The 20,817-nt window shown below is 38.1% G+C and overlaps 1 protein-coding gene across 8 annotated transcripts in view; it reads right to left on the reverse strand.

The window, feature by feature from the left end:
• The window catches only part of PTPRK (protein tyrosine phosphatase receptor type K), a 480,914-nt gene that overhangs the window by 70,856 nt on the left and 389,241 nt on the right, over nt 1-20,817 (reverse strand). For all 8 annotated transcript variants that reach the window (XM_070417651.1, XM_070417653.1, XM_070417650.1 and 5 more), the window contains exons 11-13: nt 17,763-17,868; nt 11,342-11,615; nt 7,856-7,892 (exon numbers count right to left, since the gene is read on the reverse strand). In XM_070417651.1, the coding sequence (XP_070273752.1) occupies nt 7,856-7,892; nt 11,342-11,615; nt 17,763-17,868 (417 nt within the window). The remainder of the gene's footprint in view (nt 1-7,855; nt 7,893-11,341; nt 11,616-17,762; nt 17,869-20,817) is intronic.

Below are 20,817 nucleotides of genomic sequence, written 5' to 3' on the forward strand. Positions count from 1 at the left end.
TCTGAGGAAAGATGTAACTTGTTTTTCTTTTCAGGAGAAATTTGAAATACTAGTCTACTTTATGTATTTTTCTATGATTGTTATGACATTCATCTTGTTGTCATTCTGCAGAGCATTGTGTGAGTTTTTCAAATAGCTTCTTTAAACTGGATTTTTTTAAAAAAGGTTCTCTTAGCAGTGAATTTAAAATCATCCTCACATCTGCTTCTGCCAATCGACTTACCTAATAAATCCCAACTTACTTCGTGGCTACTCATGCTTTCTCATAATTTGATTGTTTTTTTGACACATTTTGTTTTTAAAGAATAAAAAGTACAGTTTTCACAACTTCTAGGAATGCTGTCCTACTCAATGTGAGAAAGTCTAAAGAATTCTGAAATCAGAGACTGTTGATGATTAATAAAAGCATAACAATAAACCAAGATGATTTAGAATTGCTTGCAGCTCAGGAAGTGTAAAAGAACCACTATGCACTTAAAGCTATTCCAAAGAAAACTAAAGCATTTCTAGGCTTTCCCGAAGAGGCAGCCTTCATTGAAAGAGCTTGAATGTTTGTTAATTTTATTTGATTCATCAACTTGAAACAAAATGCATCCCATAAATTGAACAGTTAACTGTTCATGTGCTCGTCTCTTCATTCTTTATAGAACAGTTTTAAAACAAATTCAATGGTATCATTATGTAAATCATTTAACAACAAAACATAAAATGTTAACCATGTTTTTGCACATTAGATAAGCAAAATCTCAAAATACTGGTGTCAATTAGTAATGATAAGAGAGTATGGGAAACAAGCATTCAAATATATTGTTTGAAACATGAATTTGTAGAATTCTTTTTTAATGTGATTTGTAATTATTTAAAAATCTATAAATAGCACATGACTTAGAAATATTGATTTTAAGAGTTTATTCTATAACAGATAATTAAGTTCTTAGCCAAGGATGTTCATTCCATTGCATATAATTGCAAGATAAATGAACAATCAAAATGTCCAACAATAAAGTAAGGGTTAAACATACATTCATACACCATGGAATATGTGTATTTCCTAACTTGAAAATTTGTCCAAGACAAAAATATTTTTAGAATATATTTTTATTGATTGCAGAGCGGAAGGAAAAGGAAGAGAGAGACAGAAACATCAATGATGAGAATCATTGCTCGGCTGCCTCCTGCACACCCCCTACTGGGGATCAAGCCTGCGACAAGAGCATGTGCCTTGACTGGGAACTGAACCATGACCTCCTGGTTCATAGGTCGATGCTCAACCCCTGAGCCAATAGCCCCTGCTCAACACTGGCTGGTCCAAGCCAAAAAATTTGAGTTAATAAATAGCAAGCTCCAGGCCACTATCTTGGGATAACAACAATTTTTTAATCTGTATATTTTTCTATCCATAGAAATATAGATATGTTTTCATAATTGCAATGTCTATAAAGAGATCCTCACCAGATTGGGTAAATATAAAAAAAAATTGTATCTGTAACATATAACATTGGCGATTTGTTTTATAAAATCAGGTTTACAGCCTACATAGTTTACAGAATATATTTGTTAAATGGAGGTTATTACCAAATCCTAAATTACAGTAAATCTAACACATAGAGCCGAAACCGGTTTGGCTCAGTGGATAGAGCGTCGGCCTGCGGACTGAAAGGTCCCAGGTTCGATTCCGGTCAAGGGCATGTACCTGGGTTGCGGGCACATCCCCAGTAGGAGCTGTGCAGGAGGCGGCTGGTCGATGTTTCTCTCTCATCGATGTTTCTAACTCTATCTCTCTCTCTCCCTTCCTCTCTGTAAAAAATCAATAAAATATATTAAAAAAAAAAAAATCTAACACATAGACTTTAAATATTTTACCAGAGTGAAAAGAAAAGCATTCTATTTCTAAGAACAGATCTTGGCAGAGTTGAGGAATCTCCAGGTGAAGGATAATATCTCATGTTTTAAGACAGATGTGGCCAATGACCATTTTTTAAAAAAATATATTTTATTGATTTTTTACAGAGAGGAAGGGAGAGAGATAGAGAGCTAGAAACATCGATGAGAGAGAAACATCGATCAGCTGCCTCCTGCACACTCCCCACTGGGGATGTGCCCGCAACCCAGGTACATGCCCTTGACCGGAATCGAACCCGGGACCCCTCAGTCCGCAGGCCGACACTCTATCCACTGAGCCAAACCGGTTTTGGCCAATGACCCTTTTTAACTAAACCTGCTCTGCATGGTAACTACATACAGCCATCATGCCTTCATGCTACAACTGTCTTCCTTGGAGCTCAATATCTGGCTTAGTGCCTGACAGAGTGTAAACAGGCCATAAATACATTCTGAATGGATGACAAATTCCCAATGTTTAGCAGCCGGTGGAATAGTTAGATGTAGGGAAATTAAGCAAAGATATATTCAAGAGAGGACTGTTGCTCACCATGATGATGTAAAATTTCTATTTAAAGAATCAGATACCAACAATGTAGTTGTTACCATCATCACTTCTGAGAAGTGATGTGATAGGAAGCCTTGAGAAAAGCCCCAAGATTACATGAGCTGATGTCTTAGCTACATACTCTTATGAGACCCTTAATTTTCTTTCTTCCTCGTCTCTCTACAAAAATTTTCATATTTGCTGCAGTCTTTAGTATACTGTTAGACCACCAACAGTCAACCACGTTTACTTCCACTATCTCCCCTAGTAGCTGAACTTGTCAGAAAAATCATAACTGGCAAATACAAAGCAGCTTTTTATAAAGGGGCCAAACCTGAGATGCTGGTTATCAGGGTAAGCAGAGGAAAGTCTTACTAACACAGTGAAATCCTATCTCAAAAGCACAGCCTGGTCGGATGATCATCTGGGAAATAACAGCAGCAAATGGACCAAGAATTGGTTTCCTCGTAGGCAAAGAGTGGCATTTTAAGAGAAACAGATGCAAAGCCAGGTGTTATTTGTAAGTAACAGAAGCAGCCAGCAATTAAAACATCGCTTTCTGAATTTACAAGATGGAAGACACACCTGCACACACAAACACCGCTCAGGAAGAATAACAGTGATTTAAAAGGACAATTTGTATATTTACTTAAGGGTCACTGATACTCAAACTGTGAACTTTCTGCCCTTACCAGGATATATAAAGTGTGGCCAGGATCACTTTATCACCTCCACTATTTACAAACATTAATTTCTGCATTTCCTTAAACAATGAAGCAGAAGTAGTAATTTCTTTACCTGTATAATCAGCAGGAGCTCTTAAAAGAGTAAAACAAATGTAAGAAGGGAACAAGATTCCAAATTTTGAAGCTAGGTTGTCATCTGTATCAAAAACAGGACATGAAAAATCCAGAACTATTTGGATGTTTGGGTAATAACATTTATTGTTTGTCTTTAAAAGCACACTAAACCATATGCTCAAGTATGTGATATTTTTTTGTATCTCATTTTCACAAAATCTGAGAAATTTTAAAAAATGAATTAGAATTTTTCCAAGATTTTTTATAAGTGTAATTAGGGAATAGTAGAAAACTGATCACAAAAAAATACTTGACTAATCTAAAAGTTTTAAACACAAAACAAGTTCAAAAGCATGTCATTTTCTATCTTTCCTTCTATCAATAGTGATCATTCAAGAAAGATTCAATTAACTTTCTACTCTAATGCCATTTATTCAATCAGAGAGATAATCTTTAAAGTAATCCACATTTCATTAAAAAACTGAATAGAATGCATAATATCAGACACCACACAAATAGGGGATAAAGAATATTCTGTCTATTATGGAGCCATAATCATAAACCAATGCTCTATAACACTCTGCAAATGTGTTTCAATGAGACCAAACTGGATTTTGATCTTTAATCCCTACAACAGGATAAATATAGAAAAAAGACAGGCAGCGCTCATTTGCAATAAAACTATTGTTATTTTCTGATATGGGGATTCACTCCAAAGACCTGTTTTTAATTGCTAAGAACACAAGTTCTTTAAGTTGTTTGTTTTTAAAATTTAGTATTTGCCTTTTTCAAAATCAAAGGATTAAAATAGGGAATCTATATTCCCAGTATATAAAGATAATGATATCAACAAATAACAAATATGTGTACGTGAATGCGTATATAAGTATGTATTTCTGAGTGTGTGTGTTTTTAAAAAGACTGCACCTTCAACACTACCTGGAAACCTCTTCACCTACATATCCAAGTTCATCATTTATAAATTTTGTTTCCCACCTCACTGGAGGGCATAACTCAACTAAATTTCTGCCACAGAGCAAAAATTCCCTTTCCTCCAGTTGCTGGAAACATGTTCCCCCCTTCTTCTGAGCCCTTGTTAGCAGATGCTTTAACATTCATATTTCTACTAAAAGTCTGTTAAAGGCAAGGTATGCTTTTTGTATCATGCTCTAAGGATTCTCTGAAGCCTCTACCCACTGCCCAATTCCAAAGTGACTTTCATATTTTCAGGTATTTGTTACAGTAGGACCCAGCTTCCAGACACCAAAACCTATATTGGTTACCTTTTATGCTGTAACAAACTACCAAACATTAATGGGTTAAAACCACACACATTTATTATCTGACAGTTCTAGAGGCTGGAAGACCTAAATGAATCTATGGGACTAAAATTAAGAAGTTCACTGGTTTATGTTCCTTCTGTAGGCACAAGGGGAAAAAAAATCATTTGTCTTATTTAATTTCCTGAAACCCCTTCATTCCTTGGCTCATGGCCCCTTTGTCTTTCTGCAAAGCACATCCATCATCACTCCAGCTCTTGCTTCTGTCTTCACATCGGTTCTTGGACTCTGAGCCTCCCACCTGCCACTTATATAAACTCTTACTGGGTCCACCTGTATCACCCAGGATCAGTACCCTATCTCAAGATCCTTAAAATATCTGCAAAGTATTTTGAAGATTAGAACATGGACATTTTGGTGGAGGTTGGGGGAGGGGAGCATTATTAAGGTTACCATTATCTATTTAATATAATATGATTCCCTAGAAATGTAATTAGGCTCAGTGTTGATTGACAGTTTTTAAAAAAGTGCTTTAGAAGAGAGATAACCTTATCACTAAGAGTTCGGCCATCTTTGCTCTGCAAGGTAATGTTATTTTTGACCCTTGCTCATTAGTGTCTATGAAATGTTATATGAGCAGAGGAGTCGCTTCATTCTCATTAGTCTCCTAAGGCAGTATTTCTAGAAATAAAGCAATGATTTAGACTGCTGTTGACATTATTCGAATGAAACTCTAAATTATAAAATTATCTCTGGTAAACAACTGGCACCCTCAGTTTGATGCTCTCAGTCTACGCTAGCTATCAAAAAATATCTCAGGATTGGTCTTTAATTACTTTAGAGAAATGAGTACTATGGTGGTCTTCTAGTAATCACAGTGCTTTGGTTGACATGGCAATGGTGCGAGCGAATTGTTCAGATCACTGGTACTTACGAAGTGTGGTCACCGCAGTGGCAGCAGCAGTAAACCTGCTAGAAATGCACATTCTTGGGCCCTTCCCTAGGCCTATTGGTTTGGAAACTGCCATTGAGGCCCAATAACCAGTTTTAACAAGGCCTCCACAGGATTCTGACTCAAGCTGAAGTCTGAAATCACTAATGAAGACCAGTCTGTTTCATCCTCAGGGTCTGAGCCCACGTTCCTTAGCAGCCAAGCACACATTCCCCTCAAGGTCTTTGCATGTGTTCCCTCTGCCTTCAACGTTTCATACATATATAACCTATTTTAATCCTCACAATAATAGTGAGGAGTGAATACACTATTATGCATCTTTTGGGAGTGAGGGGTTAAATAATTTGCAAATGTCAAAGAATAGTAAAGGGTACAGTCAGGGGAATATGAACCCCGATAGTCCAGGGCCAGGGTCCTCTTCCCTTACTCATTAAACCACACTGCCAAACTGGAGATCCAGAGCACAGCAGGATAAATTATTAAACAAAGAAGAAACGACCACAAATGGACTTTTTCTTACTACCTCTGAGTTTCAGGACAATATTCTGCGCCACCTTGTACGTTTGACTTCTATAATCTTATATCTCCTGCAATCTAAATCTCATATGACATTTTTTCATTATAATTTTATTTGTATTGAGAGAGGGACAAAATGGCAAACACTTGTATAAGTGCAAATAATTAAATAACCAAATAAGAAAAATTTTAAATCATTTATACCTGTCTTTTCTCAGTTATAAAAAATATCTAAAAATCTTTTTGGAAGCTGATGCAAGACTACTTTACATTTTTGGCTTTATTTTACGTTTGGAAAAAACATAGTTGATATATACCTAAATGCTCTCTGCCACTATCTTTAAAATTTTCAACTCTACTTCTTGATCCATGAGCTGTTTTTAAAATAAAATAAATGCTTGTACATTATGTGCATCTGTATATATATATTTTTCTTTCCTTTCACTAAGGATTGCTTTTTTAAATATCATGAGGAATCGTAGTATTTGAATTGAAAAGTGTATTTATTTTCTCTTCTGTGAAGCTTTTTTATTACTTCTCATGAGTCAAGAAAAACGTCTCTTTTGCTTCTACAAACAAGAGTATAACACAAATGCTTAATTGAGCAGACCGATGATTAGATGAGAAAAAATGATGAAAGGAATGATGCCAGCACAAACAGAATATAGCCATTCATTTTTATCCAAATGAATCAACTACTGGTCATGAACGTGGGTCTAATACTAATTCCAGCGGCAAACAACCCAGAGCGCCAACTCTCCACAGAGCCCCATGTCTGCATGCAGACAGCTTTTTTCTTGTTCCTCTTGTTAAAATACACCAACCTCTCTCTCTCTCTTGTTGGCACAATCGCATAAGTCTTAAATGAAAGATTATAAACATAGTGAATGCTGGAGATTTTCTCCCACTCTGAAATCTAAATACTCATTCGAAGATGAAAATGTTTTCTCCTAAAAAACTAGGCAACAGAGCTAAACTATGAAATGTCAGCAGGAATTGCCCTGGCCATTAGCCATCACAGATTTAATTTATTGGCTTCGGTTGGATTAAAAGAAAAAAAAAAGTAAAGCATCTCCAATGAACCTGCAGTACTGATGAAGTTATAGACCAGTCTTCACACCTATGCTCTTCCACATGCATGGATCAGCCTGCTTCTTTTTACCTTTGATCATTTACCAGAGAAAGTAACAATGGTTTTTAAATAAGCACCTTGTGATTTTGAACTAATATTGCTGAGTTTTTCCAATACATTGGTTGATCAGCAGCACAAGACCTTTCAGACACTAAATGGCAGGAAAAAGTCCTTCTAAGGTAGCGGTTCTCAACCTGTGGGTCGCGACCCCTTTGGGGGTCGAACAACCCTTTCACAGGGGTCGCCTAAGACCATCGGAAAAACACATATATAATTACATATTGTTTTGTGATTAATCACTATGCTTTAATTATGTTCAATTTGTAACAATGAAAATACATCCTGTATATCAGATATTTACATGACGATTCATAACAGTAGCAAAATTACAGTTATGAAGTAGCAACGAAAATAATTTTATGGTTGGGGGTCACCACAACATGAGGAACTGTATTAAAGGGTCGCGGCACTAGAAAGGTTGAGAACCACTGTTACGGGTTTCTAAATCCCTCCTATTCTCATAACAAGATTCCTCCAGTCAATTCCTAGAGGATGAAAAGTGCACCCATTACACGTTAAAGACACCCAAGTGAGTCCCAGGACTTGGCTGGCAGTTTAACTGGGTCCTACTACAAAACTGTAATAGAAGTGCTACATGTAATTAGTCCCGAAGCAGGGAACAAAGCTCTTTCATTTTAGAAAGCAGGATAATGGAATTTGAAAAAGAAAAAAAAGCAAACCTCTTACCTTTTGTAGCAATTCGTACACACTGGGTTTTAGTTTCCTGATGGAGTGAAAATGAAAGAAAATAGTCAGTGTATACATAGGCTTCCTGTTTCATAAACTATAAGTATTATGAAGATCAATCTGGAGCTATAAAATAGGTTTATAAAGAATACAATTGCAGTGCTAAAGAAACATGTTTTTATATGTATTCTCAGATAATTTTTTAAATCTAAAATTAAGACTTAAGCCCTGAGCAGTGTGTTCAGTGGTTAGAGCGTTGGCCAGTGCACAGAAGGGTCACAAGTTCGATTCCCAGTCAAGGGCACATGCCTCTGTTGCAGATTTGATTCTGGCCCCAGTTGGGGTGTGTGTGGGAGGCAACCAACCAATGTCTCTCGCATATCAATGCATGTTTCTCTCTCTCTCTCTCTCTCTCCCCCTCCATTCCTCCCACTCTCTCTTAAAAGCAATGGAAAAGTGTATCCTACAGGGAGGATTAACAGCAACAACAACAAATAAGAACTTAAATTTTTTTTCAATATTTTTCTAAAGATTTAGGTGTCTGTTTTTGCCTTGTAATGAAACAGGCTATCTTGTCTGAGACAAGTATAATGGCATCCCATTTGCATTTTGTACTTTTTGAACAATCAGAAAGAAAACATATTTGCAAAGCTAATACAAATCAGATCCAAATATAAACTTCGTTTTCACCTCATAGCTGCACACTCAGACCAAGGCTGGGCATTACATACTGTCACTTGGAGCCTTCCATGACTAAAGAGCTGAATAATAGTTAGAAAATCATAAAAAAAAAAACTTCATACCCTGGCAGGGTGACTCAGTTGGTTGGAGCATCATCCCATACACCAAAAGGTTGTGGGTTCAATATCCAATCAGGGCACATATTTAGTTATAGGTTCAATCCTGGTTAGGGTGAGTATGGGAGGCAACTAATTTCTCTCTCTCTCTCTGTCTAAAAATCAATTAAAAACACACACACACATATCCTTGGGTGAGGAGTAAAAAAAATTACATCACAGTTGCAACATAATTTATCTGAACATAATTTATCTGTTCTTTTTTCTTTTTAATTTAGTTGTTAGGGAATAAATCTTACTTGGTGTGATTATTTTCCTCCTCTTGCTAGACAGATAGGGTTGAGGAAATAGTAGACATAGGAAAGAACACAAATTATCTTTTCTTTTCCTTTTTTTTTTAATGCTGTGGGGTGGCATTGGGAGTTGAAATGTACTTTAGGCCTACAATTCCCAGACTTAGTTCATTCAGCTCACATCTTTGAATGTACAAGAGGCTGGAAAAGATGTTAAAGCCAGTAAACAAGACAGAGGCTATTTGTTTTTAGATGCAGTTATAACTGCATCTTGAGTAGTTCTACATCTTGATAAACCAAGAGCTTATAATTCTCTCTTAAGCATTTATTATTTTTAAATTAAGTAAAATAAAGTATTGAAGGGGAATCAGTAATTAAAAACGAAAGTATGCACTTCTATTACTTAACTGTAACCTAAAGCCTTCCCAGTGAATGGCAAGAGATTAGTTCACTTTCCTGTAGAGGCCAGATGGAATTTTGATCTCCTAAAAGCAACTGTTAACTCTACCAGGATTACCAACCATTGCTGGTAGGAGCCATGTCACTTTAAAAACTCTTTGCCAGGGGAACTGAAATATATTGTTGTTACTCTGTACTTTAACACGTGTAGATAAAATAACATTTAGAAGAGACTGTTCATAAGAAAGCTTGCTTTTATTTATTTATTTATTTATTAAAATATTTTTATTGATTTCAGAGAGGAAGGGAGAGGAAAAGACATATGGAAATATCAATGATGAGAGAAAATCATTGATTGGCTGCCTCATGCCAATCCCCTACTGGGGATTGAGCCCGCAAGCTGGGCATGTGCCCTTGACTGGAATCGAACCTGGGACCCTTCCGTCTGCAGGCTGATGCTCTATCCACTGAGCCAAACCAGCTAGGGCAAGAAAGCTTTTAAAAGAGTGCCACATAAAATCCTTTATAAATAACATGCATTCATTAATACACATCTCATACCACCCACCAGATAACAAAAGTCAACCTGTACTCTATCACTCTCTAAAGATGAATACCCAAACACAGAAGTATGCTTTCTACCCCTATGTTTCTCTACATCCAGAATGGAATGTTAACTTTTATAGTCATCTGTCTTTTGAACAGCCCCGTGTTACCAATGGGAGGGAATGATGTGTAGGAGGGAAGTGGGCAGCTGACTTGCCTGGGAAGATTCCCTCTCATGAAGAAATACATTAGAAGACGAGAGGAGCGTTGTCACCCAGGAGCAGCCCCTGGCTTTGGGGTGCATTTTAGGAAATGCCGTGGGGCATTTTTCTCTGCCGTATTCTGCAAACCAGCCACATACGGTGAGCAGAACGATTAAGTTTTCATTCAAAAGCAACCAGTCAATACCCTAAGTTCTCATGGTCCCTGCAGAAATATAAATGGATTGCTATGTCTTCCAGTTAAACTATTCCAAAATATCACTGCTGCAACTAGATAGCACATATTTCACAGCACCTCTCACGTACCCACCTCGGGGACTCAATTACCCAAACCCAGCCATTTCCTATAAAGCTACAAGTCAACAAAAATGTCATTGTGCTAGTGGATTCCAAATTGTGGGCATTTTCTATTCTTAATGTATTTTTTCTATCTCCCTCTGGAAAGAAATAAATTAAATAAGTTTTAGGAAAGAAAATCTTTCACAGAGACCAGCATGAGGCAGGTTATTTCCCCACGTATGGAGCCACTGGTAGTTTCTAACTTCCTGTTGTGTTTTCCTTTTCAATATTCATTTGGGATCAGCGGCAGTGCTCAAAAACAACTGTGCCCAAAATGGGAAAAGGAGGGGCAACCAGGGAGATGGAAAACAAGACTCCTCCACGGGCCCAGCATCCAGCCCTCTCCCGGCAGCCTTCTGTTTAGGTTCTGTCAGATGGACCACAGGCGTCCTATTTGTAATCGGAGGATTGTTACTTGTTATTTACAACTCGGCTTGTACCCCCTGAAAAGTTTATAAGGGTTTATTAGCCTGCTGTGGAACACGCATTCTGTTGATCCTGCAGTCGATTTAATCTTCTGAAGTGCAGCCACTCCTGAGCAAAGAGGACAGAACAATGGCTGATATCCACCAGGGCTCCAGCCCCAGCAGCAAGGCCACACACCCACCTTTCCAAGGAGTTTTGCTCACAATTGCTCTTGTGGGCTTGCCTGAAGTGGGTTCGTCGAAGCTGTTACTAGGAAACAGGAATCCTGAGCAAGGTAACACGTGGGGCCCCCAGCTCAAAACCATGCACACAGTTGGGAACAGAAGCAGCAGCGCCCTGCACATCAATGATTCCCCCCCCCCCCCCCCCCCTTTATTAAACTGACAGATGCGACTGAGTATTTATAAAATCTGACTGCGGCTTTGCCTCCGGGCAGTGAACAAGCAGAACTTGGAGGAGGCTTACCTTCTCTACACTGCTCATTGCCTGGAAATAGATGTTGTATCCTTTGCGTGGTGCCAGAGGGGGGTTCCAAAAGCCCTGATAGGTCCTGTTGTCCCCCACTGTGAAGGGGGCAGGTTCAGGAAGGTTCCCGGGGGGCAGCTCAGCCGCAAAGTAGTAGGGCGCACCCCCGCTCATGGCGTTTTGGTAGGTGACGGGGACCTGGTAGCACTCCATGGCTCCCGCTTCTCGCTTCGTTCGGTGTGGGTGCAACTCCTCCACCACAATCTGATAAGCACTTTTTGGGAAAGAGAAGATAAAGCACACATTTAGAGATGCTACATACTAAGTGTTCTCAAAAGAAGAATGAAGTATTGGATAATGACCGGCAACACTTCACAAGCCTTTAAAGTCAGTCTGAACACCCTGCTTTCTTGCTTTCAGCTATTTTGCCATAAGACAGAATTGCACACGGATGCTAACCCCACCGTGATTCTTAAGGGAGTGAAAAAAGTTTTAAAAAATCCGCATAGACCTCTACACTCTAACTTTTCACTGTTAAGAAATGAGTCACCCTAAGAAGGAACCTGACATTAACCAGAGACACAAAATAAATTATTTGTCTGATATTGTAAAATGTTTAAAGTTAACATTTTCCTTTGAAATGGAGGCATGGAAGGCCCAGCTCCATGACTCAGGAGCAGAATGGCCGGCCTGGGGCAGAGCTCGAGGCACCCGTCTGCAGGGTCAGGAGACAGAATGTGCTGAGGTCCTCCCACGCGTGACCTTGACTCCACCTCGCTGTGGCTCACAGCCATGAGGATCCAAAGCACCAGTGACGCGCTGCAACACGGGCACAGATGGACAGAAATCTGTCCTCACCACCGAAATAGACTGCCTCTTCCGTCTACAGTTGTTAATAATAAAATGTTACAAATTGCAGAAGCAGATGGCATTTGGCCTATTAAATCTCAAACCTAAACCTTTCAATGTCTTCCTTAAATGTCTTAAACTTTTCTGTAATAGCTGTTATATTACAGAGCAAAGGAAAAAAAATGCAATTTTAAAATCAAGATCTGCCTGACCACTTATATTATTTTTTATAAATTTCTCAAACTGCCATATTAGTAATATCCTTTCCCCATAGGCCATTCTTTAGGCAAACATTTTTAGGAAATGCATCCCCAAGAAAGTTATTAATATATTTATATATCATTAAAGAATGTAAAAGAATTATGTTTCAGAATTCTAGAAAGTTATTAGAAAGTGACTTGTGGTCCCATACATAAATTGAATGTGAATAAGCTGTGTGTAGAGCGGCATGCTTGACTCTGAGTCGCCAGGAAAATATGCTTAATCAATACAGGGAAAATAGGTGCGGTTAAATGGATTTCCAGAGGAAATAGACCATTTTCTTTAATGAACTTCCATAAAAAGGAAAAGGAAAAATGTAAGGATAGAAAGACACACACACACACACACACACACACACACACACACGGTAGGGGATAGGGGGAGGGATTGAATCTGCCTCTATGACCATTAACACAAATTTTATACCAGTTTAGAATCGGCTATGAAATTCTAGTTTAATATAAACTGTGTTATACCTACAAACAGAAGATCTTCATATACTTAACAAAGAGCTTTATAAATTCATTCCCCCCGTTAATTATTCAAGTTCCAATTTCCCATTAAAATAGTGCCAAGAAATTGGTAGGTTGGTATCTATCTTCTTTCCCTTAGAAATAGTATGAACCTTTTATTAATGCCAGAAATTCAGATTTGGGCAAGTAACTAAGGCAGAAGTCTATGTTATTTGAAATTACATGACCTGCGTCATTTTCTATATCTCTGCCAGGTTTGGTCTGCAAGCTCCTAGAAATGCTCTTTACAACATACATGCTCTCCGAGGGGTCCATGGAGGAGACTCCTGTTAATTTTAAGATACAAGAAATACGAAGCATAGAGAGAGAGAGAAAAAAAGATCATGGCTGGCATATGCCACATTAAGCACACCTAGTATTCTTTCCCTGTGCATTTTCAATTTAGAATCCATATTTTATAATATACATTTGCATATTTGGTAGATACATACATACATGTAGATTAAACCCACACTAGCACACATTCAGTCTTAACTAATTCTATTAAATTGACACAGGTAGTACATTACAAAAATAAGAAATTTCATTCAAAACAGCTCATCTCTCCAGATCTATGAGGAGCAAAGCAAACAGCTGCTCTTGGAGGGGAGGTGGAGGAATAAAAAGTACAGTCTGCTCTTTGGGAGGGACCTCACTGAACTTCAGATGGACCTAAACTAAAAGTGATTAAACGCATTTTAAAAATAATATATTTTCCTTTCATTGTTCAATTTGTCTGTGCAAGCTGTTCTCCAACCACATTATTTTACTTAGTTTGGACAGTTCCTTTCCCCCTTCTACTCTCTTATTTATCAATACGAATTAATTAAAGTACCGAAAACAAGGAATGAGAAATCAAATTAAAAGTGATTTGACTGATTGCATGAAATGGGCCTGTGCTTTCTCATCCTCGTGGTTGTCTAATTACCTAATGGTACTTAATTCTAGCTGGATTTAAATATTATTTGAGCTTAGTACTCTAGCAATTTAAAATATTCCAAAGTCACTTGAAGAGCTTATTCACTCTACCCATATTTCATATATTCCCCATTCCTTTTAATTACATTTAAAAATATTTCTACAATTAAGTTAAAATCAATTTACTGGCATTATGAACCTCCACTCAAAAGTCAAAATATGATTTCCTTATATTAAAAAACTAAAAATGATTTCACTATACAATAATCCACTGTGATTAAACACTGGAATGTAATCATTTTTAATTTTGCGGGAGGCCAAATAATGACATTTCATCATACAATTTCTCTTCAGTTTATAAGACTGTAAAAAAATATACAAAGGGATTTTGACATTAGCGCAAAAAGCTAGTATATGATACATCTGGTAGATAGTTTCCTTGATGAAATGCTTAAGAATGTTGGAGGTGAACCCAAAATTATCAATGACAGCCTGCCATGGATTTTTCAACTACTAATAACGAAACTATCTATGAATCTGACTAGTTTCAGCTTGCATACCTTCTTAGTGATACCAAATAACAAATTTTGTACAATTCACATTCCCTCTTTTTGAAAAAATTTAAAATGTCTCTTTACAGCTTCAGGAGATTTTCTCCAGTTCTAATGTCTTACTATTTCTCTTATAAACAGCCTTCCCAAGGTTTAGAGCCACCACTGCCAACACTTTGATGAGCTAGGTAAAGGTTTAATTTTCATTTTGGTTGCCATCATATTTCCTGCTCTTCATCTCTGAGTAACCAAACTCAAAGTCGTGGCGTTAATTTTAACAAGGCCTATTTTTGACCTGTTTTATCTCCCTTGTAATATACCACCTGGGGGCACACACTAAATTACCTTATGTGGGTTTCTATTCCAAGTATCCAGCTCTGCACCTAGTGCGTACTGAATGCTACTGAATGAATGAATTTATAGAAACATTGAGGAACAAACTCTACCCAACAGGTGCTATGGCAGAGGCTCTTGGAAATGGAGTTTGTTTGACATTAGCAAGGCCAGAGCAGAAATAATTAGATATTTCACTGGAGTTGGGACAAATGGATGGTGAAATGCAGCCCGGCAGAGGCTAGTCATTCTGTAAAGTAAGGAAAGATAGATCCTAGTATTTAGAGCTTATGATAGCAAACAAAAGTAACTGATGGATGCTCTCAGGAGGTTGAGCTAGGTGCTAAATGGATATGGCTTTTATTGGGAGGGGAGGAGTTGAGCCACAGACTGGCAATGGCAACAAGCATTTACAAACAAGAGATTCTGACAGACTGACAGAAAGAAACTGGGTGGAAAGTAAAGGAGTTTTAAGAACCTGAAGGTAGTAATAAGGATCCAATAAAAGATTTGAAGTACCAGACCATATATACAGTGCTTTGCAATTTTTTTATTACATCAAGTTTGGGCCCTCATTTTCAAAGAAATTGGAATACTGGACAAGTTAAGTGCCAAGATAAGGCTCCAGTTACTAGTAGCAATACCGAAGATGGGAACGTGGTCAGAGGAAAGAAGACAGGGCATATGACTAGAGGACTTAAAAAGCAAAGGAGGCTGGATTCATCTGAGGCCAAAATGCCTGACTAGACCAGTCTGGTTCTACCACCAGGCCCCCACCTATGGGTGATACCAAATACATGAACAGATCTTTTTTGTTTTTTAAAAAAGGAGCTTGGCCAGTGTGGCTCAGTTATTGAGCATTGACCTATGAACCAGGAGGTCACGGTTCGACTCCTGGTTAGGGCACGTGCCAGGTTGCAGGCTTGATCCCCAGTGTGGGGTGTGCAGGAGGCAGCTGATCAATGATTCCTTCTCATCATTGATATTTCTATCTCTATCTCCATCTCCCTTCCTCTCTGAAATTAAAAAATATATGTCTTAAAACAACACACCTAAAAATGGAAATGATAAGATTAGATTATCAGTTGGAAAACAGATTTTTTTTCCTGGTAGTAATATTAGTTTAAAATACTTTTTATTTGTTTATATATCATTTGTTTCTTCTCGTAGTATTAAATTTATTTGAGCACTTATCTTCAAAGTGTAAAACTGATATTTCTCAGACATTGGGCTCAAATTCAGAAAAGGACAAATGTCTTTCCAATAAGTACAAAGAGGTGCATGTCTGTGTCAGAAAAAGAGAATATATGATTATCAAGAATTATTTTTGCAGAATCATGAATTCAGACAGTGTGGATTTTTGGTAATTAATATTTTAGTGTTAAATAAAAAAGTAGAAGAAAGACATTCGATTTAATTCAACAAACTGTCTGAACACCAGCTATGTGCAAAGAATTTACCAGGCTGCAGGCAGTTCTCATTGTCCATGACAAATAGGGAGACAGGCTCTGTGTTTTGTTCTGATCATTTTAATCTTTGATTTACGATGCCTAGCACCATGCCTGACACGTAATACCTGGTCAGTCAATATTTGTGCAATAAATTGATTAAATGGTTAAAGAGTTAGTGTATGTTATGTTATATAGATAAATAATACGCTGTGTTTCCAACTTACATTAAATAAAGCTGAATTCACTCCAATATCTAACTCTTATAAGATAAATGCAAATACCTGGCAGCTCATCTAAAAAACAGTAGCAGAACTGAACACCTACAAAGTAAATTTTACCACAGGTAGGACGTGTGAATGATCCTGACTACTTGTCAATAGAAAAAGATATTGAATGAAAGCATTTTCTCCTTCTCCTTTGGATCAGCCATCAGACTCACTCACAGTTCATCGATTCATGAATAGCACTGCATCCTTACTTTGCCTTTTCAAGCAGCCAGTGTTTCCCAGGTGTTTACACTACAAGAGTATCCAGTCAGATTTCTTCTCCTCTGCTGTGGTATGCCTCGGCATTTTAGCCAGACAGACTCCGGAGAGTTTTCTTAATGAACTAAGGCTGTTTTATCAATATATTTTTTTAATTACAAATACTTCTTTCCTTCTAGTGACACAGGATAATCTGAATGGTTAGTATATGCTTATAAGGCCAAATGCATTCATCTTACATATAAAGATTAATTTTACTTTTTAATGAAGATGTAAACAACTTGAGATCACTCAAATATGAAACATCTGCACTATTTTTTGTGCCTTGATTTATTTATCAATAGAAATATGAAAACAAAAGTATCCACAAAAATCTGCAAATTTCTAATAGAATCTTGCATCAGTTTCAAATATTTATCTAAAATGGTTAGAATAATTTGACTCAATCCCTGAAAACATAGCTCATAATTATATGGAAGATGAGGGTAAGATGGGGGATTTTAATATTGGAAAGATAAAGGAAATACAAATTGAATTTTAATATTTCCTATGGAATTCCTGATAAGCAACAACTTAGGAATTAAAAGGTCACATAGGCTACATTCATTCTACTTTTATTTTCTCAAAGCTTCCTATTTTTCAATCATTCATGTGAAATTATGCATAAAGGATTTGATGCATTGGTAGGAGGTATTTTCGCATTCTATTTCAAATACCTTCAAAACTCATATACCATAGATATCAACAGAAGAAGTGAAATGAAATGGGACTGGAAAAAAATAAAAGAGCAATGCTCTTAAATCAAACAACACAGAGAGGTGAATGATTGAATTCATAAATATCCCCTTAGCATTCTTCTCTTAACTACAAGTCTATCTTCAGGCTTTCTCCAAATGAAAAAAACAAAACAAAAGAGAAATAAAAGCTCCTGATAGTAATTGGCAAATGACTGTCTCAGAAATGATCCACTCACTGCTAGTATATTAGCTGCTAAGTAACTATGAGAAAAGATCCCTCACTTTGGCTGTTTTTTCCTTTAACTATTGTTTTTCCCCTCTTACCTGATAGGGGCACCTTTGGCCTGTGCTGGTCTCAACAATACAGTTATTGTGGTGGCAGTTTCATTGAGAGAGGCATCAACTCCTTCATAGTCAGGCAGTGTTGGAGCTGATGAGTAATTAATGACCAAAAAAAAAGGAAAAGGTTTCAATCAATTAACAGTAATATATCATAGTTCAGGTTGAATAAATGATCCTGACCAAGGAAAAACATCAATTTAATACTTAATTGTCTGAAATGATCCTTATTTTGTAGAATAACATATGCCTTAATGTTAACCCTGGGCATCGAGGACAGCAGAAGATACAGAACCAAGAATTACTGAAATTTAAATAATAATTTGGCAATTTGTGACACACCCCAAACACTTCCTGAAGCTGTTTTAGGTTTTCGTTTTCCTGAGTCCTTAAATTCAGCAATGATGGGATGGGATGAAGTGAGATGAAAGAAGCGAGACAGATACAGAGAAAAAGTGATATAATATTGGAAGAGAGGAGGGAGCCCAGTTCCGGGGTGCGTCACCCGAGAACCACTCTCTTGCAATCAGGACCCCTTGGGGGATGTTGAAGAGCCGATTTGGGCCTGATCCCCGAATGTCAGCCGAGGGACCCCACCAGTGCATGAATCCGTGCACCAGTGGAGACCATGGGAGCCCTGGTAATGGAGCTGCACATGGAGATGTGGAGATAGGAATGGCGGGAGTGCTGTAAAGGATGCCTGGAGAGGAGGTGCCCTTCATGAGCTAGTGGTTGTAGAATGATCCCATATTAGTATCTGGGCCATTTTCACCACTGTGGTTACAATAGAAACATATCAAGGACGTGTGATGAATGGGAATGGGAACATTCGTTTTTATTTACCACAAACTAATACATTAGTTGCTAGATATCTGAAAAGAAGATATATTTTCAAAATGTTTGATAATGTTGGGGAAGAGGGGAACTTCCTTCTCCAACTGGTTGAAAAAGTAGCCTCAATTGGCTTTTAATTATTCCCATTAGGAAGGATGTTTGAGGGAGTCTATAATCTGTGAAATGTGTGCATTATTAGAATAACAGAACACGTGGCATCTAACCAATTTTTAAAGTATTTCATTCATTCATTGAACATTTACTGAATACATACAATGAGCTCTAAATATAAAGGAAAGTGAAGTGTAGTTTCTTATATTAATATAATTAAAAGGAGGGCATCACAGTTCATCAGAAATGAGAGGCATAAAAATTTATAGCAAAATATTAGGTGACCAAAAGAGGAAGACAGTTAATTTGCTAAAAGAGTGGTCTCCAAGCCACCTAGATGGCTTCTTAAAATACAAATTGCCAACACTTTCCTTCAGAGCTTCTGATTCAGTAGGTCTGGGGAGGGGCCTGACAATGTGCCTTCTAGAGATTTTCCACATGACATTGTTGGGGTTGGTGAGGGGACCACACCTGGAGAGCACTACCCTAAACTAGTGATGGGAAAAGGGAAGATGAAGCAGGGAAGGCTTCAGGGTTTGGGTGATGCTTAAGCTGAATGTTAAAAGAGTAAAAACTCACCAGAAAGAGAGCACGTATAATAAAAGTCCAGAGAGAAAACAGTATGGTTGAAGACACCTAACATGAAATGACAAGATGTGTTCTAATAACTATAAGCAGTTAAATATACCTGAACTTTGTGTTCATAGGTAGGAGTGGAGAATGGAAGGAACTATACAAGGATGAGCTACAAATGCTAACCATGCATGGAAGATTGGATTTTATCCCACTAAATACATTAGACTAGAGGCCCGGTGCACGGATTCATGCACTGGTGGGGTCCCTCGGCTGACATTCGGGGATCAGGCCCAAATCGGCTCTTCAACATCCCCCAAGGGGTCCTGATTGCAAGAGAGTGGTTCTCGGGTGACGCACCCCGGAACTGGGCTCCCTCCTCTCTTCCAATATTATATCACTTTTTCTCTGTATCTGTCTCGCTTCTTTCATCTCACTTTACCCTAAATTTGGCAGTAACTGATGACTTATGGGCATTTAGCTGGAAAATGCAATTATTTAGTAAACAGGATTTACTTAGCCTGCAATCTAATCTGCCTAGTCCCTGCTCAATGTCAGGCTCCTGCCCTGGCCCTGTCGTGGTGGGGCCTCCTTCTTCCCACCTGAGCTGCTCCTTCGCCTCCTTCCCTCCAAGGAGGTTGCCTCCTGGCGCTACTGTCCACCTGGAAGGAGAGATGCTGCAGCCAGTTTCCCAGCCAAGAGTGGTAGCAGGAAAATTCGCTGCCTCTACTGGAAATCGATATTAAGTGGTTGGGCCAGTGCGGGCACCAGAAATTGGGGCTTCAGTGTCCTGCATGTCTCATCATTTAGGTAACTGAGTCAAAAAGCTTCTGTAAGGGCCAGACTCATGACCTCTGCAATGTGCTAGAGACCTGGTGGGGAGCCAAACCCGAAATGGGGAGCCAATGGGCTAGCAGTCCGGTTCGGGTGTGTCACCCAAGAACCGCAGCTGCCAAGTCACCGCAGCTCGGCAGCTCCTGCGTTGAGTGTCTATCCTCTGGTGGTCAGTGCGCATCACAGCTACCAGACGAATGGTCAGCTGGTCGGCCGGTCACTTAGGCTTTTATATATATATATATATGTAGATGGGCGGGGGGAGGAACTTAAAAGAGAAATATATGTAGTATAAAGGCAAGGATGCTGCTTAGAGAGATATTTCAATGATCTGTTTAAAATATTGTCTAATTAGAAAGAAAGGAAAAGTGACATTGCAAAGAGAACATAATCTGAGAGTTATTTAGGAAATAGAATCAATAGACATTATATACACACACAACTATATAAATTATGTCTCCAACCATCATTTCTCCAATAACTTTATTTCATGTTTATTTAAACTACTTTTAAAATATTGAGGAATAGAACCACTGGACTCATTGGATAAATAACAATAAGTTCTTAACCATTCAAGTGATGCTTAGAACTACAATCATAAATTTTGTCAGCCTGAGCTTGAGTACTATGTGTTCCCAAGATATAGTGGTTGCACCAAGTTTTTAAAGTTCCAATCGAGTACCCATGT

The sequence above is a fragment of the Myotis yumanensis genome, unplaced genomic scaffold (genome assembly GCF_028538775.1).
Source record: "Myotis yumanensis isolate MYYU_CA2020_CCGP unplaced genomic scaffold, mMyoYum1.0.hap1 SCAF_6, whole genome shotgun sequence".
NCBI classification, from domain to species: Eukaryota; Metazoa; Chordata; class Mammalia; order Chiroptera; family Vespertilionidae; genus Myotis; species Myotis yumanensis.